General features: G+C 41.9%; 1 protein-coding gene across 4 annotated transcripts in view; it reads left to right on the top strand.

The window, feature by feature from the left end:
• The first annotated feature begins 4,069 nt into the window (after positions 1-4,069).
• MTDH (metadherin) overlaps positions 4,070-27,608 on the top strand; it is a 46,064-nt gene continuing 22,525 nt past the window's right edge. Inside the window, exons 1-7 of one of the 4 annotated variants that reach the window (XM_074986901.1) lie at positions 4,070-4,689; positions 7,601-7,705; positions 16,678-16,762; positions 17,379-17,558; positions 19,498-19,566; positions 23,240-23,482; positions 26,091-26,177. In XM_074986901.1, coding sequence (XP_074843002.1) covers positions 4,276-4,689; positions 7,601-7,705; positions 16,678-16,762; positions 17,379-17,558; positions 19,498-19,566; positions 23,240-23,482; positions 26,091-26,177 — 1,183 coding nt within the window. In that variant the 5' untranslated portion in view covers positions 4,070-4,275. Of the gene's footprint in view, positions 4,690-7,600; positions 7,706-16,677; positions 16,763-17,378; positions 17,559-19,497; positions 19,567-23,230; positions 23,483-26,090; positions 26,178-27,608 lie in introns of all 4 variants that reach the window. The other 3 variants (XM_074986903.1, XM_074986900.1, XM_074986902.1) reach the window with 3 other exon arrangements.

Here is a 27,608-nt window from a genome sequence, read left to right as displayed (position 1 = left end):
AGGGGCTCCGTGTTCTGTCCCTACTTGCAGGCACTGGCCCCAGCATTCCCATTGGCTACAGTTCCTGGCCAATGAGAGTTGCAGAATTGGCATTCGGGACATGGGCGGCACTCAGAGATGGCTCTCCCCAGTGGCTGTGGGTACATGCTGGCAGTGTCTGGAAGCAGAACGAAGACAGAGCAGGCAGGGAGCTTTCTTTAACCCTGCTGCACCACCAGCATTTTAGTAGCCTAGAAGCCCTTGGTTTGGCTGCAGTAGTCTCCAGTAGCTAGTGCCTGACTGTGGGAGACTCTCATTGAAACCAGGGGGTTGGCAACCCTAATTCGTGCTCGACTAAAATGGCAAAAACGCTATCATGCTGCACTTTAAAGATTAACAAAATAATTTATTAGGTGATGATGAACTTTCGTGGGGTAGACCCGCTTCTTCAGATCAGGAGACAGTGCTGTACTGGAATAGTGCTGAAAGTGAACTGGCATGATGATTATGTAACAGAGAGATACAAACAAAAAAAGATTGAAATGAAAACTGACAAATCAGGTAATAGGACAGAAAAGGAGGGTGAAGGGTGGGGAGGAAGGGAGAAAAAATTACTTACTGTAAGTGTCTATTAAGTGACTTAATATACACTTAATAGACAAAACAAAAAAGCAGTCCAGTAGCACTTTAAAGACCAACAAAATAATTTATTAGATGATGAGCTTTCGTGAGACATACCCACTTCTTCAGATCATAGCCATACCAGAACAGACTCATATGGCACGGCTATCATCTGAAGAAGTGGGTCTGTCCCATAAAGGCTCATCACCTAATAAATTATTTTGTTGGTCTTTAAAGTGCAACTGGACTGCTTTTTTGTTTTGATAGTATATAGACTAGCACGGCTTTCTCTCTGTTACTTAATAGACACATTAAGTAATTTTTTATTGTGTTAAGATACAGACTAACATGGCTACCTCTCTGTTACTATTTGTCTACTAATATGAGTCCAACTCATAATACAAAACAAAACAAAAAAAGTTCAAATTCACGTATATTTGGGTAGAATGTTCATAGTTTTTCTTAGTAAATCTTATAAAACTAATCTTCCCCATGTTTGAGACTGGAGTTGAGAGAGAAATGAGGGCACATTCAATCTCTAATCTACAAAATTATTTTGAAATAACGGTTGTGTTGTGAAGATGCTAGCAGTTATTTTGAAACAATGGCTGTTATTTATTAATAACTTTGCTGTACAGACAAACCCTCAGTCATAGACAAAATGTTTTTTGTTTTAAAACTAAACTGGTGATGTGCACGCTTGAAGGAAGGCCTGCATTGCTCTCTGGGGGCAGACACCAAATTTTCTTGAGTGATTGAAAACCTCCTCTAAACACTGTGGCTTTTTTAATCTTTTCACTTTGCTACTCTCTGTTCCTGTCTCAGGTTCATATGAATGCAAGAAGGGTTTTGTGGTATAACTGCCTTGTGTCCAGAGGAAATACAGTTCTGTGCAATCCCTGTTCTGCTGGTCTCTCTTGTGTTGTGTGCTGTGGCCTCAGGCATAAAAAAGCCAATACAAAATAACGCTTGAAACATTTCCAGCACTCTTTTAATTTTATTTTAGGGTCACAACATTATTTCCTTGTGCCTAGTTACTGCCAGTCATAGTCCCAGTTATGGAAATCTACTTCAATGTGGTTGCAGTGGTATATATTTATTATTTATTGTCTGTGCCTCTTCATTGATGGCTACATATTTAAATGAACGAGTTCAAGCAAACCTTGGGGACTCACTTTGAGCTTTCTCTCATATCTCAGCATCTCAGTTTCTGAAATGCTCCCGGCTCAGTGCACATACACATGCCAATCCACAGCTTCTTAATGGAGTCAATAAGACTGTAACACTTCTCCCTCTTTGGCAACTCTCCAAGATTCCCCATTCAGAACTGTTAAAATTCCTAGGATGCTGATGACCTTTCTCTCAATTTTTTTTAAATATCCCTTTTCTTTTTCAGCCTCGGAAGGAAAGAAGGTAACCAGAATTTTCCAAGTTGCACAGATGAATAAACAGAAAGTTAGGCTCATGAGGGGCAGTCTTGCTCCACAAAGACTTTCAGAAAGCTGGCGGAAGTATAGGTTGAAGTTGGAGGGCTATATGCACTCAAATGTTTACCTATTTTTGTGCATTAGGGGTATGGCATCCAGGATGGAATTTCAAACTTCACAGGGAGTGGGAGAAATCATATAATAGGATGTATTACAAAAACTGTAAACTCTGCGGGTCAGGGACTAACTTTTTGGTCTGTTTGGCCATGACTGGGGCTCCTAGGCACTATTACAGTACAAATAATAAATGTGCTGTGGAATTAGATCATCCAAGGCTCCACTAAAGTTTCTGGGCACTCACCCACTTTTCTCTTTGGAACCTGTTGTTCAGCATGGCAGATGCTACTCTGGGGAACTTTCGCTCGTTTATCTTTTCTGGTGCTAAAATTAAGCTGGCTGCTCTGGGGAAGCTTTTTTTATTATGCCCTAATTTCTTGACTACTGATATACCCAACACATTTTAAATAAAAACACGGTGAGATGACAACAGGCACGATGTGGTGCTTGTAGTTACGAAAACTGTTGATAAATAAGTATTCAGTTGGACACAGCAGGACAAAATAATGTGTGGAGCAGCATCACTGACTTCACAGGAATTTCATCAGAAAAGGATCTGGCCCATAGAGATTAGTAACAGAGAGAAAGCCATGCTAGTCTATATACTATCAAAACATAGTCTGTTCTGGTATGGCTATGGTCTGAAAAAGTGGGTCTGTCCACAAAAGCTCACCTAATAAATTATTTTGTTAGTCTTTAAAGTGCTACTTTACTGCTTTTTTGTTTTGGCCCATAGAAAGTGGAATGCAATTGATTTTGGAAGCACAGCAAAGCCAGGTTACAATTCTGGACATCAGAGAGCCAGATTTTTCAAATTTCCAGCCTAGCAGACATGGGGTCAAGTTTTCAAAGCCTCAATTTAGGCACAAAAATAAGGGCCAGATTTTCAAAACAGGTTACCATCTGACATGATAACCTTGTTTGAAAATATGGCTGATTGTGGGTGCTGAATTCTGTTAAAAATCTGGTCCTTACTGATTAATTAAATGCCCCAGTATTCATGATGAGAAATTATTCAAAGCCTGATTTGTCCCTTTTATTTTATAACAAATTTTCCACTATCCCACCTATACAGCAAATTCAGCTAGGATGGGGGACACAGTTACGATAGTGACTTTGCACAGGTGTAAATAACTACACAAGACACAAGGCAGTTGAAGCTGAAGGAAGATGTGCGTGTCCTTACGTCTGAAAGTAGAATCTGGTCTGCTGTCTTTAAGATTATCAACAGAATATATGGAACAAACACCAAAGTTTTCTTAAAATAGCTCTGCCGCATTCAAATGGACTTAGACAAATTGCAGGCTTGAAACAGAGGCTGAAATAGAGATTGCAAGTATGGTCAACTCACAAATAGACATACCTTGTTTGCAGCATGATGGACAATGCTAGTCTATAGTCACTTGCCACCATAACACGCAACCTGGTACGCTCCACATTGGCAATCTCATCTTATCATTCATTCAGGGCGTGTCTACACTGACAAAACACTTTGAAATGGCCGCGCTAATGGCCAAATTGAAGAAAACTAATGAGGTGGAGAAATGAATATTCAGCGCCTCATTAGCATGCCGCCAGCCGCAGCTCTTCAACAGTGCCACGGTTCGCTCCCTCGCGGCTCGCCTACACGGGGTTCCTTTCCGAAAGGACCCTGCCAACATCAACATCCCCTTATTCCGGAGGCTCTTGCTCCTTTCGCCTCTGCCCCGACCAAGCTGCCGGTGGTGGTACCGGCCGGGCTCGCTGCCGCTGAGGGCACGTGTCAGAGGACAGCCAGGGCTCTCGGCGCCACGTGTAGCTGGTGACTCGCCCCGCCCCGCTAGGGGGAGGCTGACTGACAGCGCTACACAGGGGGCAACGGCGCACGCGCCCCTCGCTCGCCGCCGGAGACTGGAGGCGCGTGCACGCGCCACTTCCCCACTCGTACGTCACCCTGCGCTCCGCGTGCGGCCGCACGTTGCCAACGTTGAGCGGAGCCCGAGCGGTGACGTTGCACTCGAGCCGGGGCGGGCCGGGAACGGAGCGAGGCGCCGCGGTGCTGAGCGGGCCGCTCCCAGCGACCCCGGGACATGCGCTCGGCTTGAGCCCCCGCCTCGCGCGCGGTTCCGGCCCCTGCGGGGTGGGAGCAGCGATGGCGGCGCGCAGCTGGCCGGAGGCGCTGGCCCAGCAGGCCGAGGCGGTGTCGGCCCGGGTGCGGGACGCGCTGTCCGCCGGGCTGGGCCTATTGCGCGCAGAGCTGGGGCTGGAGCTGGGCCTTGAGCCGCAGGGCCTCCCGACCTGGCTCGTCCTGCTCGCCACGGCCGCCCTGGCGCTGCTGCTGCTACTCGGGCTGCTCTGGGCCGCGGGCCGAGCAGCGGGGGCCCGCCGGAAGTTGCCCCGGAGCCCGGCTGTCCGGGAAGAAGAGGACGAGGGGGCAGCCCTGGGCCTGACGGGCGGCGGCGGCCCCAACAAGTCAGGCCCGGGCCCGGCGGCCGCTCTGCTGCTGAAGGGTGAGGAGCTGAAGAAACGGAACAAGAAGAGAGTTGCGGAGAAAGGGGCGGCCCGGGTGAGCGGGGAGTGGGGCTAGCTGGCGGGGCCGTGCGGGAGGGCTTGGGGCTCGCTGAAGAAGGGCTGTGCGGGGAAGGGTTGGCTTCACCTGTTGCCAGATAAGGTACAGCGGCAGTTTGGAGGCGTAAAGACGCATAATCCTTAATTTGAGCAGCTTGTTTCAGATAAAGGTAAAACTGTCACCCTCGTGTTCAACTTTTATAGCCATAGTTTTAAAAACTTACATAGAGTGGTGCAAGGCTCTGGCAGGTTTGGGAGGGCTGCTGGTGAAGTCTGGGAACAAGTAGCCCTTGATTTCTTCTCTCTTGATGTTCACAATTCCACGTTAACTGCCAATACTAGGGCACGTCCACCCTGACTGAATAGACTTTGTCAGCTGTGGCCCTCCCCTTGACTGAGATGCCTTTAAATCCTTCTCTGGAACCACCCCCGTCTCCACCCAGCTCATGCATCTGATGAAGCCGGTTTTTGCCCACAAAAGCTTATGCTCCAAAATATGTCAGTCCATAAGGTGCAACAGGACTTCTTGTTGTTTTTGAACATACAGACTAACTCAGCTACCTCTTGTAGGTTTCCCAACTGTTGTGGTGACAGAGAGGTAGCCCTGTTAGTCTGTATTCTGTCAAAACAAAAAAGCAGTTATGTGGCACTTTAAAGACTAACAAAATAATTTATTAGGCAATGAGCTTTTGTGGGTCAGACCCACTTCTTCAGATCATACCCTTGCCAGAACAGACTCAGTAAATTATTTTGTTGGTCTTTAAAGTGCTACATGGCTGCATTTTTGTTGTATATGCGTGCTTTCCTGGATTATGATTAGGTCTTGTTGAAAGTGCTCTGTTCTTGTTAAGTTCTTGCTGCTTGGGAAGTTTTGAGCAATGGCAAATGCATTCTGGGAAGTATCAGAGAGGTGGTCTGCTTAGTCTGCAAAAGCAAGCAGCAGTTCTGTGGCACCTAAAAGACTAACAGATTTATTTGGACATAGGCTTTCATGGACAAAGGCCCATTTTGTCAAATGTAGATGCATTTAAGCATTTTGCTGGGAGGTGATAGCATTAGTTCATTTCAAGAAATCTAAAAAACACTAAGGTCTTGCGTTATAGTTCCTTTTTATTTAATAACTCTTTAACGCTTCAGTAGGGGTGAAAATTTCAGCTGTGTTCATAAGAAGGAAATAAAAGAAGAAAATGTTGGCATGTGTAAGAAAATAAGTACGTAGAAACATTTTAAGTTGGTATATAGATGTGAATACAGTAAACCCTTGATACACGTGGAGATTGCATCCCGAGCAACCTCTGCATAAATTAAATTTTCGTAAATGGAAGGGTGTTGGGAGATCCCCTAGAATTCCCCTGGCTGAGGGAAGCAGGTGGCTGGAGCCTCTGCTCCATCCTGTGGCTCCGGCTCCCTTTGTGGGCAGGCAGGGGTAGGGTGGGGTGGGACACCTCTTACTTCAGCTGCCAGCCACGCAGAGCAGCCATGATGCCCCTTCTGCTGCCCCCCACCACCACCACCAGCTGCGGCGCAGCTTGGTCCTTGGGCTGTGGCGCTGGAGCCCCTGCAGCTCCAGCAATGCCTGCCCTTCTCTGTTCTCTGAGCACAGGGCAGCTGCAAGGCAGGAGCTGTCTCCTAAGGAGCCTCTGCACCGGCCGGCAGCATTAGGGATGAGTGGTGAGGCTGGGTACAAGAAAATATGGTCCCCTGGACTTGACTTGTTAGTATAAAAATGCATAAGTTGAGTCCATGCAAAGTGAGGGTCTGCTGTAGACATACATAAAAACAATAACATATTTCAACCTTTTTAATGAGATGGATGAGCCAGTCATTCTGCAACCCCCCTTTTGAAATTTCGTGCCCCTCTTGGAGGGCCTGCCCCCCCCGCTTTGCTTATCCCTGCTCTACAGAATATCTCTCTATTTGACAGGTGTAGGTTTTTCAAGGCTTTACATGTCCAGACAAGAGAACAAGTACTGTAAACTAGCAATGAGTAACAGACTTTGGGATACTCTTCACAACGTGAGATTTTACTTGTCTCATTGAAAAAATGAAGTAAAATTGTTAATCCATAAACATATTTTAATAATCTAAAAGTGATTTCTAAATGGGAGAGACTTGGTGGATATAATAGGCTCCCTAAGGAGAGCTCCCCAAGTAAAACTGTTTAAGCAACCACTTTAAAATTCCACTGCATTGCAGGTTTCCATTACATTTTCTAAGTTTTTTTAGATTTTTTTTCAGATTTATTTAATATCTCACCATATCAGCAAATGACTTTCAATATTGCAGTGTAGTTATAATGGTGTTTGTCTTAGGATGTTAGAAAGACGAGGTGGGTGAGATAGTACCTGTTGTTGGCACTACTTCTGTTGGCAAGAAAACAAGTTTTCAGTCACAGTTTTTCACTTGTGGGAAAAGGTACTCAGAGTGGCATAGATAACTGCGAAGTAGAGCAGATTGATTACCATTATAGGTAGCTTATATTTAGAGAGACCGTACAAGGTAGAGTGACCAGTTAACACTGTGCTCAGTGAACCCCTCAGCCCAGGGCCAGAGCCTGCACAGCAGCCTGGTGAAAGTGAGGTGAGGATGGGGGAGGGAACAGGGTGAGGCCTTGGAGAACAGGGACTGGAGTGTTGCCTCAGAGAAGGTGCAAGGGTATTTGGGTTTGAGATAAACCTGGGTTGCACCAAGGCATAAGATCACTTTTTGAATTTAAGAAGTTGGATACCACAGTTTCACAACAATAGGTAAACTAGCATTTGGGTTCGTTCCCCATAATGCATCAGCTATAGTTGGCTTCAAAGGAAACCTCTCATACTGTCATCTTAATTATATAACTTACATTATCTGATTTGCTTTAGCTGTTCTCTCAGATTTAATCTGATTTGAATTTTTGATGACATATGCAGCCTAATGGACGGCCTCTTCTTGAAGTGTCTGAGGATGAAGTAATTCAGACGGTTCGAAGAGAGAATCTGAAGCAGCCACTGGATGCAGATAAGAAAAATGAAAAGGTTATTTATGGTTTTGAAACTGTAGTAAATTTCCCGATAGGATTAATCTTTACATATTTGTGTTTATATGTAGGCTTTAACCAGAAGTGGATTCCATTATGTATAAAAGAATAAGGCAATCGTTGCTCTGAAAAGCACTTACCCTATTTAAATTATTTTACAAAATTAGTAATGGTATTTTCCTTGCTAATTTTTTAAAAAATCTTCATATATACTAAGATACCACAGCAGGAATGAACTGTTTGCACTTTTAAACTGAAAGAATTAAAAATACTGTACATGAACACATAGGGGAGGTGTAAGGGGGGCATGTATTGTCAGGTAGTTCCCTACCTCACGTTTCTGTGTGGCCTGCTTGGGGAGCCATGGGGACTCTGTTCTTTTCCCACTGTGCCTGTCTCCTGAAACCCTGGGCATGGTCCCTGGCAGCTGGGCCAGGACCAGTTGCTACTCTGTGCAGGATAGCAGCTGACTGTAAGAGCACGGCTGGGGCAGTGGCCTACCAATCTCTGCTGGGGCCCAGCTTCCAAGGATAGGGAATGAGCAAGCCAGAGCACCCCCATTACGTTTCCAGGTCCTTCGCTTCTGAGTGGGGTGAGTCACCCTTGCAGACAGGCTCTCTCTCAGGTTGCCTCAACACTGCAGTGAGCAGCCAGCCAGAGTGGCCAGCTTCTTCTGGACTCAGAGAAGCAGCTCCTTCCCTGGTCTTGCTCCAGCTGCCAGGGAGAGTGGCTGAACACCTGTTTCCACCCCACCCCCACCATACTCCAGTAACTCTAGTGGAGCAGGGAGAGCATGATGGCCAAAGCTGGGAACAGAGCAAACGGTTGCTGGGCAGCCCAGACAGTGTTGTGATCAGGTGTCTTCCCTGTTAGAAAGTGCCCTCCTGCCTTCTCCCTCCCCATATATCAAAATGCATGAGTTGTCTGTGCATGAAAATATGGCCAGATTAGCTCATTTGTACCCACTCTTTGTAGGTGCTCAAAAGGTGATGAGTGTAATCTTTCCAATAACTTACAATTATTGTATCATTTAACATTTGAGGGAATGCTGTTTTAAGGCCTGATCCTATGCTTGACAGCTCTTTTTTTATTTGAATGGGAATTGTGGATTTAAGGACTGCAAGGACACCAATTAAGAGTTTTTAATGTCTCTTATTTTTCAAAACATGCATGAGACCTGATTTAATCAGCCAAATGAATATCTTCTGTTAAAGCTTTGCTGTGAATGTTTAAATAGAACATCATATTGCATTTAACTTTGTCATTTTCCACACACTGAGGACTGCTTTCTCATTTCTTCCAGATTTAATGGCTGCAATAAATCACTGAGCAAATACGCCCTCAGTTTACCAGACAACTTTTATTTATATGATGATCTGGGCTCTTTTGCTCACAAGCTTATAACATTGAAAATATGGGTTATCTGTTCATTTGAATTATTATATGTCAAACTCTGTAGAAACTCTGATTTGCCTGATTGCCACACTTGATTTTGGTTCTAGGTCGAATAAAAGTGTACTCATTCAAGGAATTTTTAAAATCTTTCTTTGGTAGACAACAAAAGAATTGGGCTAAAACTACTACTATGATGCTTTTGGGGGTTCACTGTGGACTACAATACTAACAGAAGGTTATTCTGTAAACAGCATAAATAGTGGAACTATTACTGAAAAGATGTTGAATATAGGAAACTATTTGATTTTAAAGTATAAGTACATTGTTCAGGTTGATTTCCCAGTTCTAAATGATTTTATAGCTTGAGTGAATAAATAAGTTATTGGAAACTCTTGTAGTGTTAGTTCATTCGACATTTGAATAACCAGAAATGTTTTGATAAGTGGAACTCTGAAATCTATAAAAAATCATAGGTTTTTGTATTTGGAAACAAAGAACACTTTTCAAATGAAGAAACAATCATATTTTTGCTGCTCATTTTTCTTGTTGCTCCACCAACCTGCCCCCCATCATACTGAGCACAAACTGCAGTTCCAAGTAATTCTATGCCACTAAATTGTTGTCTCTATTAAAGTAGTATAGTCTCATCATTTTGGGGAAATCTAAGGAGAGAAGCTAGCAGGATGACATGAAGTATATAAAGGCAATTTAGATCACAAAGGCTGGGTCTATACTTGCCCCCAGCTTCAAAGGGGACATGTTAATCAGTGTGATGGGAGATTACTAATGAAGTACTGTGGGGAATAAGCAGCACTTCATTAGGCTACTTCTCCCCCACAAAACACAACTCTTAGAAGTTAACTGAACCACAAATGGAAAGTTGATAAAAATAAATGTAAATGAGACTTTTCGCTTTGGGCCTGGCTACACTTGCCCCCAACTTGAAAGGGGGCATGTTAATCAGTGTGATGGGAGATTACTAATAAAGTGCTGCGGGGAATTTATTAGGCTAATTCTCCCCCACAGCAACTTCAAAGTGCCAGCATGTGTGCAGCCATGGGCACTTCGAAGTGCCTTCACTCCCCAAAATTTTGAGGAGCAAAGGGACTTTGAAGTAGTGCAGACACTACTGGCATGACTACTGTATAATTTAGATGTCCATGTCAGCAGTTAGGCAGCTACTTGGTACTTTGGGTTGAGAATATAGGATTAACAAAACAGCGAGATGGAATAAGTGATGGATCTACCTGTTACTTTACTGCTTGCAATTTAATTTGTTGTTGGGCATGTCTTCATTTCCTCAAAGCTCTTTCCAGATTTCAACAGCCTTGGCAGCACAGCAGCAGTCTTTCTGCAGTTTGCCAAATAATACGGATACAGTATGTCTCCAGGATACGCACACTCAAGTTGCATTACCTTGGGTTAACGTGACCCTGAGTGGTGGGCATCAGCTCCCCGCCACTCAGAGGAGCTGGGGAACTGACCAGTACTGCCGTGCTGGTCAGTTTCCTGGCTCCTGTCAGTGGCAGCAGCTGACCTACTGGCAGAAGCAGCAGCTGATTGAGCTGCAGCAAATGATGGGAGGTTTTGCCTCCCCAATAGGAGCAGAGAAACCACTCCTGGCAGCAGTGGCAGCTGCTCCTGGCAGGGGCGGCAGCTGAGAGTCAGGCTCTGCTGACCAGAGCGGGGAAGCTGACAAGGGCAGCTGCCCTGGTCAGTTTTCCCACTCTACAAGCAGAGGGGAATTGGGAGTCAGGCTGCCGCCTGGTCCCTGGCTCCTCTCCACTTGCGGGTGCGAGGAAACTGATGAGCCCTGGCTCCCCTGAGTTGCACGGGAAACTTGACTTTAGTGGGGGTTGCGAGAACACAACCTCCATGTAAGTCGGTGGTCTACTGTATAGGTTTCAGTATATTCAGTGTATCTTCTGCATTTCCCTTTAGTGTAATTAAGACTATATTGACTCTTACGGTGCCATCTGTTTTTTCCCAAGTCTCCACAAGCTGTCAACATAAGTTCTTAATAAATGACTCAGAACAGTCAACTGCTGAATTCAAATACATATCTTGAGGTAGAATTAGTTTGGATCCTTCCTTCTCCTTTCTTCAGACAAAATGAAGCAAAGTGATTGTTAGAGAAGTATTTTGCTATCTGAGAGAGAGACACCTGAATTTTGTGTTTTGTTTTTGTTTTGTTACGTGCTGCTAATTCTACATATTCTTCTGCATCAGCATTTCCCAGCGTATCAGTTGATTTTGTAAAATAGACAGTTCCAGGGTCTCTTGTCACACAAGCATATATTACTGAATTATTCTGTAGGCTGTTTCACCCATTGAGATTCAAATTAAAGAACTTCCTATCGGTGGGCCTTTTTTTTTTTTTAAACACTGTTCAGTTCCTTCCCATAATCTTGAATCCAGCAACATTCTAGCTTTGCCCAGTGGAATGTAACTTCATTGTATGATTTAACCATGTCAATTAAATGTCTTTTCTGAATGAGATAGAAGGGTGAATTCTTTGTGCAAGTGACCTGGCCAGTCTTCTCATGCATGTAGTCTCACTGGAATTTGCTTGGCCTGATGACAAACTCATCAGTGCTTTAACAGGGTGATGGGGGGAAAAAGTAGGGGTTTTTTTGTTTGTTTTTTTAAATAGAGGTAATTCACAGCTAGTTACCTATGTTTTAAAAAATACTTATGTTTAGCTGCAGCACTATTAAACCTTTGTCTAAACCAGGAGTGGGGAACCCCCAGCCTATATCCAGTCCCCTAAACTTGGGATTCCCCTCTCCAGCAGCCTCAGTCCAGTCCTGCACCCTCCCGCCCAGATCCCATACACAAAGCCCGCTTTCTGGCAGCTCACTCCCACACTGAAACCCTTAAGTTTCCATGGTGGGCGTAGTCATAAATAGTTGTAATTTGAGAGCTGAACCCATCAGAATTCACATAAGCTATAAATAGGTGTATGAGACCATCCAGGTAGGTTCAGTGAATAATCATGCTGAGATATGATGGTATCTCCTGGAGTCAGAGGTGGGTTCCATCCTCTATGCTTACTTTGTCAATCGTTTGTACTCGTTACCACAGCCCATGGACCCTAACAGGTTCATGCCCTTAATACAGTATGTGATCCACTATGCCATATTTATAAAGCTTGACGTCAAAAGTTCTTTCCTCTGATTAATTCTTTTTCTAGAAGAACAGCCTTTTACTCAAAGTTTATGATAATGATTCATGGATTCAGACTATAGATTTGAATGTTTGAGTTAAGAAGTTTTGGTCTTAGCATATTTTGTAATAAATTCATATTTAATTTTAAACAAGTTTATTTTTAAAAAGAAACACTTAAATTTAGATAATGTCGTTTAGATAGTTATGTAAATTAAAAGAGAACCTATTTTTGTCCTCTCAAATCTCAGGTCTAAGTGTAAATTGGGGTCCTTCGGGTAAACTTAACACAGCCCCAGGCCTCTTTTAAAATGCAGCAAGTACAGGCAGATAGCTATGTCAGGGCATGTCTTTGCTACAAAGATAAGTGGTACCACAGTCAATCTTCTGGAGTTCAATTTAGCTCGTTTAGTAGGGATAACAACTCACAGGACTCCCCTCTGGGCACTGGTACTCCTGCTCCTTGCGAGGAGTAAGGCTCCCATTGACCTCCCACAGTGGAGACAGCGCAGAAGCTGTGAGGTATGTCGACACCAGCTACGGAATTAATGTAGCTGGAGGTGCATGGCTTAATTTGACTTTCCTCCTTAGTGTAAAGGTGGACGAAGTCTGGGAAATCACCCTTTTTCCAGATCTACAATACATAATCAATAACTTGTGTGCACTGACTAGACTCCCAAGGCCCTGTGAGAGTGCTGTTTCTTTGCTTGGCTTAGAAATGTAAACTGATGATTACAAGTTCTTTTTGTATATCTAAAAATTACATAATATGTATTGGTTTTTTGTATTCTGAAAATGGTGTTTCTTTTTTGTTTCTGCAGTCTTTTTCTTCAGAGGCCATGAACCTCATTTATTCCATGTAAATGAGATCCATTTTCTGCTTGTTATCTCTGTTAGCCTCTCTAGAAGATGAATGTGTACTGTCTGCAACTTCGCCACTTCCCTCTTAATTCTTTTTCTCTTCCTTGCTCAGTTACACAAGAGCAAAAAATGATTGAACTTAGTTTGCCATATGTGTATACCCTCCACTGGAGAATGACAAATTAGAGCAAATGAAGTTTCCTAAAACTTCATAGCTAGTTACATTTACAAGCTGTGAAAGATTGGCAGCCTTCAGTGCAGCAGATGGTGATCATTTAGAATGAACAGAACCTTTATTTGGTACAGTCATGTTGCATCTGCTGACTGTGTTAGTAAAAGATATTACTGAGATGCTGACTGATGTTGGAAACTGGACTGAGGCCTTGTCTGTACTAACCGGAAAATTGAAGTGCTGCGGTCGGTCATCCGGAGTTTGATTTTTGCATGTCTCATGAAGACGTGGCAAAATGGACATTTCTGGGCTCAGCCGTCACCTTCTGTACTCCACATTATCACAATGAGTAAGGGAGTCGGTGTGAGCCTAGGTAGTTTCGGACTTCACTAGATAAGTAAGTCAATTCTCATACATCAATTCTAGCTATGCAAATGCTGTAGCTAGAATTGTGTATCAAATAGCCTACACTAGGAAAACAGTCATAGTTTGAGTTTGGCAGGTGGTGGAAAAAGAAGGTACATACCATGTTGCAGTAATTGGTCTCAAGAAAGCAAAGATGATAAACTTGAAGTTCTGATTTGTTTATTAAATCCTTGTAGACAGCAACACAAACTCCCTGTTTGTAAGGCTATATAACAGCATTTCATCTGACTTTTCACGGAAAAGCTGAATCTTAAATTTGGGTGTCTAATACATCTAATCAGACTGTTTAAAATATTGAACTTTGGAATTTGTATATGTTTTCCATGTGGCTGTCTCTCACTTTTTTTAGTTTTTAATGTTTGTCACATGACTTGTCATGCTGTATTCTGTATCTTATGACCAAGCCAAAGGGCAGCTGGACTTGTGCCCTTTTTGAGGGGTGAGGATGACTCATAGGAATGGAAGTGGGGCCTGTTAAAGGAGAAAAAGGCATTTTAAAATGTTGGTCCTTTTTTGCTTGAAAGTTGTTGTGTGGGAAACGATGACCTCAGAAGAGCAAACAGTGGAAGTTGAGCAGTTGAGAGGAATTGGTTTATAGTCTGTTTACTTCATTTTTTTGAGAACACCCGTTACTTGGTACTCACTTGATCTGGCTAGTCAGTTTTTCAAATGTGTATTTCCTTATTATGGTAAAAAAAGTTTTTTGTTTTGTTTTTTCATAGCTGAAAGTTTGAGTGATTCCTTGTCAGTTGTGAGTAACAAACTGTAACTCTCAGTGGACACTATCTTTCATTGTATGCTTTCACATATACTAGTAATTTTTCACTTAAATAGTAGTTGAAGTCTGGTGTATGGTAACTATTCCCTTAATTCAGCTGGATTATTGTTATACGTAATTTAGTTTACTTCTAGTTTAGTAAATGCAAACTAGGCAAATTTACCATAGCATATGCAGGGGAAAAAACTGCTTGAAACTTCCCTCATATTTTTATGGGAGGAAGGCTAGATATGGAAGTCAGTAGTCCTGAGGAAGTGCTGCTTCTGCTTTATAATTAGACTTGGCAGGACTCTATTTAAATCCAGAGATGTCAATTTCAGTTTACACTGAAATGGATGAAGAAAAAATCCTTCAGTAACCGTTGGTGTGGGTGCAGCTTCCAGCTCCTTCACCTTGCACCAGCAGAAATAAGCCATCAGCCACGCAGGGAGCCCTGCAGTCACAGGAGTGAGCTAGTGGGGTCATGACAATGGAACTACATAGGGTTCTCTGCATGGATAGGGACTAGGGATGTTAACGTTTAACTAGTGAGCCTCACCCTAAATGGATGAGGCTTACCAGTTATGATTAACAGATGGGGGTTGGAACAGCCCACTGGGAGATGGGGAAGAAGAGAGAGAGGGAAGTTTGGCTGGGAAGGGAAGGGTGGCTGTGGCGGGCCACACCAGCTCAGGCCTACTGTAGACAGAGGCTGCTCTAGCAGAAGTTGGCAGAAAATAACATGCCTGAAGAATTTCCTTTTACCCCAGAGAAATGGGCTGCAGTGCTGCTGGCCGCTTCCTGGGGCCGCTGGATCCAGCAAAGCCCAGCTTGCACATAGTGGATGCTGCTAAGGAGAGCAGGAGGAGTGAAAGTGTTCCTGGCAGGTGCAGTTCTTAGAATGGTCTGTGGAAAAGAGATTGTGATTTGCTGGAAACTCCATGCAAGCCTGGGACCAAGCATTAGGCTGTATTCCCACCCGCCGGGATCACAGGACTCTGGGAGTGGGTATCTGCAGTGGGGGAGTCCTGTGGTTTGGGTATATGGCCCTTGGATGAGAGCTAGGTGTGGAGAGGAGGCAGAGGAACAGGAACTAGGCTGTCATGAGGGTTTCTTTAACTCTATTCTTGAGGGAATTTTTTGTTATTAGACGTACTTGCTGTTAGGTATTTTGAAATTACCAAAATAAGTGAAACTGCTGTGATTGTAGTATGATTTTTGACAAGTAAAATTTGCAGAATTTTTAAGTATTATGCGTATAGTTTTAATACTTTTGCACAGAATGTTCCAGGAGTAAATTAAAAATTTGCGCTTGTTTACTAATTTGAATTAATCTGGCTTCATCTAGCAGCTGGTTCATGTTATACTTTTAGTTTTTGTAATTTTTCTCCCAATTAAGGTATTTACCTGTAATCAAGTCACCTGTCGTCTTTTGAAAAACTAAATAGACTGCACTCTTGTAAGTCTCTCACTGTAAGACCTTTCCTTCAGCCCTCATTTTTGTGCCTCCTTGCTACGTTGTCCAGTTTGTCAACATCTTTTTTTTAGAATGTGCACGGCAGAACTGTACACTGTATTTCAGTATCTGCGTCACCACTGCCATTTATAGAACTAAAATAACTTTCATGTTTTCTGTTCCGCATTCCCCTGTTGGTTTATCTGAGGAATGTGCTGGACCTTTTTGTCAAAGTGTTGGACTGGGCACCCATTTTGAATTGTTTATGCACTGTAACTCTTAAATCCCTTTCACAGTCATTGTGTTCCAAGATGCAGTCCCACATTTTGTAGGTATGGCTTTAGTCCTTGTTCCTAGGTGTCAGATGCAAATATTGCTCTGACTGGCCTATCTTCAATTCCCATTTCTCCAGTCCTTGTCATTCACAGATTTTGGTCTGCAAGGTTTGGGGGAGGGTTGCTCTACTTAAATGTAAAAAATAAAGCATAAATAAATAAGAATTCCCCACTTTTCTAACTGAAAAAATGTTTCCTAAAAGCCACTGTTAGCACCAATTAGTATGTTAATCTTGCAAAGTATGTCTTCCATTTCTAATCTGTCAATATTTTGATAACACTTTTGATAATATTTTCTTAATACCTGTAGTAGAAACATTTAGTCTTTATAACTGTAGAAAATACACACACACACAAATATATATATATATATATATATATATTTTTTTTTTTTTAATTTTAGTCAAAAAAGAATAAGAAGAAATCAAAAGGAGATGCTAAAACAGTTCTGGACCTTTCACGTCTCGATGGAAAAGAAGCAGATGAAGGTACTCAGAACAGTTTGGATAAGGCAGTGAAGTGGGACATTTTGACTTACTTGCTATCTAAGATATACGTGTTTAAATATATAAAGTAATTAATTAGCTCATTTTATAATCTTAAATCAGATATGTGGGCATGGAGTGGTTGCTAGCTGATGAAATGTTTTAGCTGAAGACTGATTGCTTGCTGAATATCTGAAAATCCAGGGTTTCTGGAACAGAAAAGTTAAGATGGTAGCTCCAGAACTGTTATGCTGGCAATTTGATCTGTGAATATTGGATTATAAGGGTTGAAAAATAGTAAAATTGCCTTAGATGAACAACCAACCCATATCTTATTCTACCTGAAGTGCTATAGTTCATATGACTTGTGCAGTTATAAAAACAAAAGCCTACTCTTTTCACAATCAGGAAAAGGACGAACTGACATTTCAAGCATGCCATTTAAACCCTTGTATGTAAAGTTCAGTTGCTTACCCTTGTTCTCACCTTTACCTATTAGTTTGTCTATTATATTGCTAAGTCTTAAACAAATTAAACTTTGTTCTCATTTAAATTTTGGCTTGGTTATTTTTACCATAGTATTACTCATTTAATGTTTTTACATATGGACATATTTTAGGAGCTTGGGAAACGAAGATCAGTAACCGGGAGAAAAGACAGCAGCGTAAGCGTGACAAGGGACTGACTGATACTGGTCCAACAGAATCAAATCTTCCTGGGATGGAAAATGCGGTTACAGTAGCCACTGAACAACTAATACCTACACCGTCTCTTCCAGTTGGTCCCAGAAAAAATAAAGGTATAATGTTGGAAAAAGAGAGAATACTTGAATAGTGTTCACTTAAAAACGCAATGTAACAGGGAGGGAATAAATCCATGTAAAGCATATTGGAGCTGGAATTTGTAATACTTTTTGTGGATTTAAGGAATCAAAGATTGGGGGAAAACTAAAAACACCATTTAACAGTAGATACCTGTCCCATTAAGATTCCCGTTATAGTGTTCATTATTTCAGCTGATGAGCAGGCAATGGCTATAAAACCTTGTGCCTATTGGAACCTATAGAAGCAGCCTTCTATCAAGCACTACGTCTGGCCCCTTCCTATCACTATCCATATTCTTTTCTAACTGTGGAGAAGATTTCCTTGTTTCATGGGTTATCCCTTTTTTGTGTTTGTTTTGTTTTAACAGATCCTAATAGTTGTACAGCAAGCCTCTTTTCACCCTTTGCTTTGTGGTCAGTTTGTTTCCTATTAAACTGAAACACAAGTTGCTTTCCCCCACCCCCAGTCCTTGTCTGGGCATTGTTGGTACAATTGATGGTACCTCAGCTTCATCAGTTTCCACAGTCCCACAAGAAGAGCAGAAAGACACGCCTTTCTTGGCCTCCTAGATTATGAGTTTAATATTTAAGTAGATACTTAATTTCCCTAAGGTTCAGATTTCCACTAGATAGTCTGGTACAGTAAAACCCGTATTTACGCAATTTTGACTTGTGCGTTACTTGGCTTAATGCAAGTTGAAAACATGAGTGGTGGGAAGCTGGGAACCAGGCAGCTCCCAGCTCCCCTCCGCTTGCAGGAGCCTGGAACCAGGTGCCTGCCACTTGCAGGAGCCAGGAAACTGACAAGTGCAGCAGCGCTGGACAGTTTCCCACCTCCCACAAGGTGGTGAACTGGGAGTCAGGCTGCTGCCTGGTTTTTAGCTCTCTGCCAGTCCCAGGAGCTGGGAAACTGACCTGCGCAGCAGTGCTCCTCAGTCTTCCACTGGTCAGTTTCCTGGCTCCCCTGACTTCAGTGAAATTCAGCTTACATGTGGTTGCCTGGTAAGGCAACCTACACGTAAATTGGGGGTTTACTGTACCTGTTGATGCACCTGAATGCCTAATTAAACAAACAGTGCTTCAGGTGTTCCGTCATCGCCTCAGAAAGCTTGAGCTGAACTTCTCTCCCATGGTTTGCTACGTTACTTTCACATTCCGACTTCAGCTCCTTGCATCATTGATACCTCAGATCCTTGTTTCCTCTTTGGGTAGAGATTGTTTCCATTCTGGCCATGGAATAGCATGTCAGTCATTTTCCCTTTGTCACTAAAGACATGTAAGAAGTAAGGCAATCCAGCAACTTCAATAAATGTGTTGACTGACTGTACCTGTACTGTGATCTTTATTGACATTAATGACTGCTGTAATCTATCTGAACAGGGACTGTGGCAATGCATAGTGCACCATCTGTTCTCAGATGTCACCTTGCACCAGGTTAATTTGAAAGGAGTTGAGCTGCATCTTTAGTACTGCCTGGGTTAGGTAAGAGGTAGAAACAGCAGTTTCCTTTTGTAATGTCTGTGAGAGACTAGTGTAGGTGTTTGCTGGTGGTTCTTTCACCTGGTCTTGGCATGCTGCTCATAAGCACTGGAAAAGTAGCTGGGCTCCTTTCAAATTAACTTTTTTTTAAGCTGAATTAAAAGCTGATTTATGATTCTTCATTTAAATTCTGAAGTCTAAACTGTACATAAATCAAATAGCCTTTGTGATTAAATTGCCAATATTTTTTGTTTTAACTATAGCTTATAAAAATTTCTATATTTGCACATTTCTCCTTTGGTTTAGGATGTAAACATATTTTGCATGTTGGTGGCTGAAAAGCGGATTCTGTGAAGTATAATTTTGACTTCTGGCAATGAATACTGACTACATAATGAGATGTGCAATGGTTTGTAAAGGCTTTTTCTTTAATCAGGTGATATGATTCTGAATGTCCAAGTTAGCAGCTCTAAGCCATCAAAGGGAGAGTCAACAAATCAGCAAGGTAAAAGAATTTGACTAGTGTGCACGCTCATATATTAGTCTGAGTAACAGTTTCCTATACAAAAAAAATCAGTGATCAGAGTGCTGCATGCTGTGCAGTGCGTGATTTTAGAACCTCTTTCTCCATTGCTCAATTGCCTGCTCTTCAGTTATGGCTGTCTAGCTTGCACAATCACCGTACAGTTATTTCTCAAGAACAGTAAATTGGCTCTACAGATTCTTTACCCTTAGTTACTCTAATAATATGCCATACTGACCTAGAATTTTTATGCTGTTTAGACTTAGTATAAAAACTAGAGTAAATCATAAACATTCGTGTCTTGGAACAACATTTGGGACTGTTGAGACTAGCCTTAATGGTGCGTTCACTGTGTCAAGTTAATGAGTTAGCAAGTTGCCTAAGGTAAATAAATAAAAGATAAGGCCCAGCATATATGCTTTGAGTTACACACTCATCTTGATTCTCAGGAAATCTGGGATGCACTTTGGGTACAAATAAGTCATTAGCACCTAAATACCACAGAAGAGGGCATATGTAGATTGTGCACATAAAATATATGTTGGTGCATGAAATTATTATAGTTGTAGATCTGCTTTCTGAAAACTGAGTTCAAATTATGAAAACTTATGTTTTTGAGTTGGAAGGTTGTAGGCTAGTCTTCATGGTAAGAGAAACTGATCCAAGAACATTTGGGCAACTGTTAAGTCTGGCTTTGTCAAATCCAGGCAGTAACTATATAAGTCTGTAATGTAACTGAGTACATTTCCAAAAGGAGAATGTGAAGCTAGTGGGTAGATGTGGCTGTGGCTAGATATAGACCAGGTAGACTGGCAAATCAACATGTTGAATTAAAAAAAACATCATCCAGCAGAAAATAGCTGCTGTCAGTCCTTCAGAGCTTTGCTTCACAGGCAAACTGCTGTTGCTGTGCAGCACTGTTTGAGAAGAGGATATGTGTAGGATAAGGAAATTATTCTGTTCAGGTTCTTGTACTATATACATAACTGTCTACCTTCTTGGTGCACACGGCTTTCCAGGACACCTTATTGCAGTAGTGACTGTGGCCATCTTCGGGTTTAGGGTATCACAGTGTGGATACTTTCATGCTGTATAGACAGAGTAGAAAACAAAGAGGTAAAATATGGAACATTTGTCTCTGCATTTTCAGATTTGATAAGCCCAATATTTATATGTCCTTTTCAATTTGGAAAGCTCCTAACGATTTCACTAGCCTTATGGAAGTCTTCCATCCCATCTTAGCTGGGAACTGCAAGAAGGCTTCTCACAGCTCTCTCCTCTAGAAGAAAGAGCGAGAGAGAGTGTTTTTTTTCATTTGAGATAAGACCTCTTGACAGGGCTAGAGGTCACCTTTTTAATTCAGGAAGGAGAAGTAACAGTGGACAGGAAGTAGCAGCCCTTTGAGGGAAGAGAAGATCACAGGAAGTGAGTTGCAGCGTTCTGATGTTTCTTCCTATTTTTCCTAGTTATTAGGGCATGGTAAGCAAAACCAGAGGACAAAGAAAGACAGAACAGCTGCCCCTCTTCCATGTCCCGTGTAGAGAGGCTGCATCTATGTCCCATTTTGATTCCAGTCTGTTAAGACTCCTCCAGGTAGCTGCTGGCGCTTCTGCCATCAGTACTCCCTCCTCCCTTTCTGGTGTTCCCCTCTCAACATTCTCTTGATCCCAGACTGTATTACAGCATTGTTTTAAAAGTTACTTTTTCTGCTGTCAGCAGTTCATCCAGAATATATATATGGCTGTGTACTTACAGGTCTGGATGTTTCTGCTTTACTGGTTTTATTCTTTCAAAACAAAAAAGCAGTTATGCAGCACTTTTAAGTCTAACAAAATAATTGATTAGATGATGAGCTTTTGTGGGACAGACCCACTTCTTCAGATCTACAGCCCTGTCAGAACAGACAATATATAAAGCACAGAGGTCCAAAAATGGTTATCAAGGTTGACAAATTAGAAAAATTGTCATTGTAGGCACATCAGAAGAGCAAGAGAAGAGGGGTGAGGGTGGGGAAGTAAGTGTTAGGTCAGACATCAGTGTGTAAAAGAGTCCTTGCAATGGGTCAGTTAATTGTTATCCCTGTTCAAGCCACATGTTAATGTGTCAAATTTGAATATGAATGTTACTTCTGAACATTCTCTCTGTAGACAGTTGTTAGTCTGTCTTCTGCAGCGCACAAACCCTCAGGTCTTTAACAGAATGGCCCACTCCATTAAAGTGCTGGCTGAGAGGTTTCTGTATTTGGAGATTTTTGATGTCTGCCCTATGGCTATTCATTCTTTGGCGAAGGGTGTTTGTACTCTGCCCTATATACAAAGTGTGTAGGCATTGTTGGCAAATGATGGCATATATGCCATTACTTGAGGAACAGGAGAATGTGCCAATGATTCTGTAATTAACATGGTTAGGTCCAGTGATGGTATCTCCAGAATAGATATGTGGACAAAATTGGTAACGGGGCTTGTTGCAAGGAGAAGTTCCAGAATTAGTAGTATTGTGGTATAGCCTGTGATTGCTCGTGAGAATCCTCATAGGGTTGGGGGGTTGTCTATAGGAGAGAACAGGCCTGTCACCTAGGGCCTTCTGGAGTGTGGCATCATGATTTAGAATAGGCTGTAGGTCTTTAAGGATGCATTGCAGTGGTTTGAGTTGGGGGCTGTAGGTAAAAACAAGTGGTGCTCTGTTGTTGTTGGGGTTTTTTTTTGGGCCTATCTTGAAGTAGTTAGTTTCTGGGTGTTCATCTGGCCCTGTCCTCTTTTTTATTTATTTATTTTAAATAGCTTCTCCCATAGGGTAATTGAGGTTTATGAATGTTTGGTAGAGATCTTGTAGTTTTTGGCCTTTGTCAGTAGGATCAGAGCAGATGCGATTGTTATCTCAGGGCTTGACATTAAACGATGGATCATGTGATGTGTGCATAATGGATGCTAGAAACATGTAAGTGTAGTGGTCAGTAGGTTTCCAGTAAAGAGAGGTATTGATCTGGCCATCAGTGATGTGTACTGTGGTGTCCAGGAAATGTTTCTATCATGTGGAGTGGTCAAGGCTAAAATTAATGGAGTGGTACAGATTGTTAAAGTCTCTGTGGCTACATCTACACTTAGAGAAAACTTCAAAATAGCCATGCTAACAGTCATTTCAAAGAATACTAATGAGGCACTAAAATGCATATTCAGTGCCTCATTAGCATGCTGCTGGCCGCGACACTTCGAAATTGCCACTTTTCGTTCCCACGCAGTTCGTCCCGGCGACCAACTTCAAAATCCCCTTATTCCTATCTGCTGGGCAAAATATAGAATTGTGTTCTCTAATATTAGAGGATGAAGGCAGAGTGTTAAAAACATTTCAGTGGCTTCACAGGAATGGAACATACAAGTAGAGGTGAGAGGGACAGATATAGACGTGTTAACATTTGAGACATAGGTGGTACTGTAGATCTAACTTAGACATTTTAGCCATAACTAGTTCATCTCTTTTAGAGGCTAGGAGATTTATTGTATCAATTCAGAGTTTGTATTAAAATTGTTCTCCAGCTATTTATGATCCTGACATCTAATAATGAGAGTGAAATTCAATATAATGAACTTGGTTTGTTTATATCCAAAGTAATGTGTTAACTCTTTTTTAATGTTCTTATTTTTTTAAGTTTCTTCAGGAGTGAATGAAAATCCTACGGTAAATGGAGGAAATTGGAATGAGAAGTCTGTGAAAATCTCTTCAGAGATCAGTGCAGGGGAGGAGAAGTGGACATCTGTTCCATCAGCTACAGCAGGGAAGAGGAAAACTGAGACATCTGCTTGGGGTCAAGACACTGGAGATGCTGGTGGAAATGGAAAAGATTGGAGTGTTTCCCTCGTGGGCAGGTCATGGGGTCAGCGTACTTTATTCCCTAGCATTAGTAGGTATTTTTTTCATCAAGCATTCTTCCACCTTTTAGTACAGGAAAAAAAAAGTGCCAGGATTCTTAAAACATAATTGTAATTTTGTTGCTGCTAAGTATAAAGTTATTTCCATAGTTTAATACCGATATATTGATTGAGTCCTGGTGTTTAGGAAAACAATCCAGTTTGGTTGCTTTTAACTGCTATATTTAAATATTTTATTTTTGAAACAATTACCCTGGTAACTTTAATTCATGGGAAAATATTTTTCCTATAGTTTTGTAGAAAACTGCCTCTTCAACCCCAAAATAGTGCTAAAAATCTGAAGTGAAAATGTAGAAATACTTGTCTTGAGCATCTTGATTGTATGTGTGCATGCGTGTGTGTGTCTGTATGTATTTATTTATTTATGGGGTAATTTTTTATTTTTATTTTTAAAGTGGTGTCGAGTGAATTCCAAATCTAAGTAATCTTCAGCTTGACCACAAAGAAATTCCAATTTTATTGATGTAAACATTTACCTGAATACAAGTCTCAGAAATTCCTGGTAAAGATATGTAGTAAAATATTAGTAACTAAATATCAGATTTTCTTTAATTTAAAAAAAAAAAGCACATCTCTAGACAATTGAGCACCAGTGAGCAACTCTTAAAAACAAACAAGAAAACCTTAATTTTTTTTAAATGTGGGAGTGGGGAGTAAGCCTTACAAAATTGGCAGGACATTGGAAGCTGATGGAGCGAGGCACAAGTTTAGGATCTCAGCATTAATTGAGATAATGCTTCAGTACAAAAACATTCCATGCTCCTGATTGTCACCTACCATGCACTGGATCCTGTATAGGGTATAGTTAAAGAATTACAACTCACACTTGATAAGCACAACTCAAAATCCTGCTTGCCCTGGCCCTGGTTCAACCGTCACACAGCCCCAGCTCACCCCTACCTCCCTGCTCCCTCTGGAGCCCTAACCCACCCCAGGCTTAACCTCCCTGCCCCCTCGCACAGTCCCAACCTTCCACCAGGCTTAACCCTTCCCAACCCCAGGATGTACCTTTCAAAGAAGCTCCAGGTGCTCCTGCTTCTTCCCGAGCTGCAGAACGTGCGTTCCATCAGGGAAAAGGCTGCCCTCAACTTACATGAAATTCAAGTTATGCAAGAGTGTGTGGAAACGCAACCCTCGTGACTACTGAATCCTAAGAGGTCTTTTCAGATACCGTCCATTCTGGTGTTCAAAAAGTCTCCCAACCCATCCTGGTCTTACCAAGCTCATAATCAGAATCCTCACAAACAGAACTTGCCAACAGTACCAGATTCTTCCATAAAAGATGCAAAACCTGCAGACATATTTCCACATCTGTGATTAACATTTCCCAACACAAGATCTTTCTGTATCCCTGGACCCTACACGTGGCTATCACGTGGTGCACTAAATGCCCCAGTAACAACTTTGTGAATGAAACCAAAGAATCACTAAACACTCATGAACTCATACAGAAAAATAGAACAAAAACACCTTGTCATTGTAGGCACTTTTCACAAAATGATCACTCTGTGTCTGACCTTTCAGTCCTTGTCTTCAAATTCCTAACTTTGCTAGATATTAAAAACATAGTCTCAATAAAGATATTGAGTTATTGCAGCAATCTGTAGCCCACTAACTCTCCCTACTTCTGTGATTGCAGAGGTATTAATGGTCCATTTCACCTTAAATTTTCCCTTAGATTGGGCTGGGGTGGTCTTCAACCATTTGCTTTTTGTGCTCCTCCTTCTCTAGTGTACTATAAGAACTCCCAGTTGTGCTATAATTCTTGCTCTGCATATAAAAGTCAGGGCCTGCATTAAAGGATAGCAAACATGGCAGTTGTCTAGCACCCCATGCCACAGTGGGCACAGCAAAGCTAAGTTACTCAGGCTTTGGCTTCATTCCCAAGTAGTGGAACTTGGGGCCCTGAGCTGCGGTCCTGTGTGGGAGGGTTTTGTACTTTTGCCCTGGGCCTTAGAAATTCTAATGCCAGCCATACTTGGAGGACCTGAAACCTGCTTGCTACTTCTTAAAGGGTCCTGGACCATTTGTTGAGAACCACCGCCTTCAGAAGTGTTATCTGCTCAAGTTAAATGATCTTTTCTACTTTGTATTTACCTGTGACACTGTAGCTATGTCTTAAACTTAAATCAGTGTAACTGCATCGCTCGGGAATGTGGAAATCAACACTCCTGAACAACTCGGCTATACTGGCTCAACCCTGGTCTCTTGAGAGGTGGATTAACCACGCTGATGGGAAAAGCTGTGCAATTGTATCATTTTAAGCATAGGACTGCCCTGAGTTATCTTTCCCAGGCATGAAGAAGAGTGCAGTATAGCTCGAAAGCGTATCTCTTTCAGAAACAGAAGCTGGTCCATTTAAAAAAATATGACCTCATCCATTTCATCATCTTTGTTGTAGTCAGTAAGCAAGAGTAAACTTAAAGCTACGGGTAATACCTTACTGGGATGGGACTATATCTTGCAATTGGAATTTCTTCTGATTCCCTGACCAGATTTTAGAGCTGTAGGCAACTTCTTTTAGATGCCTTCAACATGGCAAAATAAAATATGAAGGTATAAAGCTCTTAATTTTTTCAGCTACCTGGAACGTGGATGGAAGGATCAAGGCCTCTGAACAAAATTCTGCTTCGTTCACTTCCTTAGGACTAAATCCTGCAATGTCTGGTATGTTACACTTTTCAAAGCTTATTTTACAAGTGGAAATAGAGTGTACAGCTATGCTTAGACTATTTTTGGCAATAATCATTCTGCAGAGATGGTTATAGTTTGTGGTGCTCAAGACTGAGGACTTGTTACACTTAACAGGCTTCAGCAGTACGAATGCAGCTGCACTATTATAGTACTTCAGTGAAGACACTATGTATGCCATTGGGCTATGTAATTCACCTCCCAAGAGGCAGGGTCTATGTTAATGTGAGAAATCCTCCTTCTAGCATAACCCTGACTACACCACGGCTTAGATCAATATAACTGTTTGTCGGGGGTATGGATTTTTTTCATCCCTAAGCAACATAATTACACTAGAAATTTACATCAACGTAAGCTTAAATTGTAGAAAAAGAACTTGTTGCGTCTTTAAGCATGGAGTCTGATGCATATTGGAATTAAGACCTCATTCTCCAAAATGTAAAATAACTCAAAAGCTAAACCAAATATGAGATTGTCTTTTTCCAAAACCTTCCTGTTCTGCTCATCATTCAACAGAAGCAATCTGTGTTTAGGGCCACTTGGCTATAATAGCTGCAGATTGTGGAAGGCTCTTCTAAATTTCAGACCTTTGGTGAAAGAGCATAAACTTATTCCCCTAAAGATGCCATAAATGTAGAACTGTGAATCCTATGTCTTTGCACCTTAGTGAGAGAATGGAATTATTCCCTTTAAGTCTTAAGATATTTCTTACCCTAGAAAGGTGCAGTAGCAAGGGGAATTTCAAGTTAGACCTCAAAATAACTCTTGTATGCTACCTCTGTCAAGTATAAATACTGTTTTCTAAAGGCTGCATTACCTCCTAGACCACTGTCAGCAAAGGGGCAGCAGCAAGGAGGCTGCACTTCTCTCATTCCATATGACTTTGTTTACCTATTCCTCCAGTCAGTTTGACATATTTACCAAAAATGTTGTGAATCTGTTGTGTTGAGCTCTTGTGCAAGTTCTGTAGTGCCTCTCAGCTGTTCCTTTTCTTCCAGTGCTGCTGTCTTTCCAGTGACACTTTCCCCTTCCTTTTCCACTGTTTTGTCTGACTTTGTATTAACTGGTCCAGAAGTGGGCGAGCTCTACTGTGACTGTTACGGTGCGGCAGTCGCACACTTTCCTGTTCTTTGAATTATGTGAATTTTTGATTGAGGCCAGGGCTAGATCAGATAAGCTGGATTCTGCTGTACTTTGTGTCTGCACCTGGGTGTATTTTGTTTGTCACTGTGATGTCTGCCTTGGTGCTTCGTCATCACATTTGTTACATCCAGTATCTTGACACTCCAACACCTGATTTAGGTGCTCCAGTATCTAACTTCATAGAATTTAAGGCTGCAAAGTATCATTAGATCTAGTCTAATGTCATAGGATATTAATTTTCATCCAAATATTCCTATATTAAAC

The sequence above is a fragment of the Carettochelys insculpta genome, chromosome 2 (genome assembly GCF_033958435.1).
Source record: "Carettochelys insculpta isolate YL-2023 chromosome 2, ASM3395843v1, whole genome shotgun sequence".
Lineage (NCBI taxonomy): Eukaryota > Metazoa > Chordata > Testudines > Carettochelyidae > Carettochelys > Carettochelys insculpta.
The sequence above is the reverse complement of the archived record's forward strand: the minus strand, read 5'-3'. Positions and strand labels throughout refer to the sequence as shown.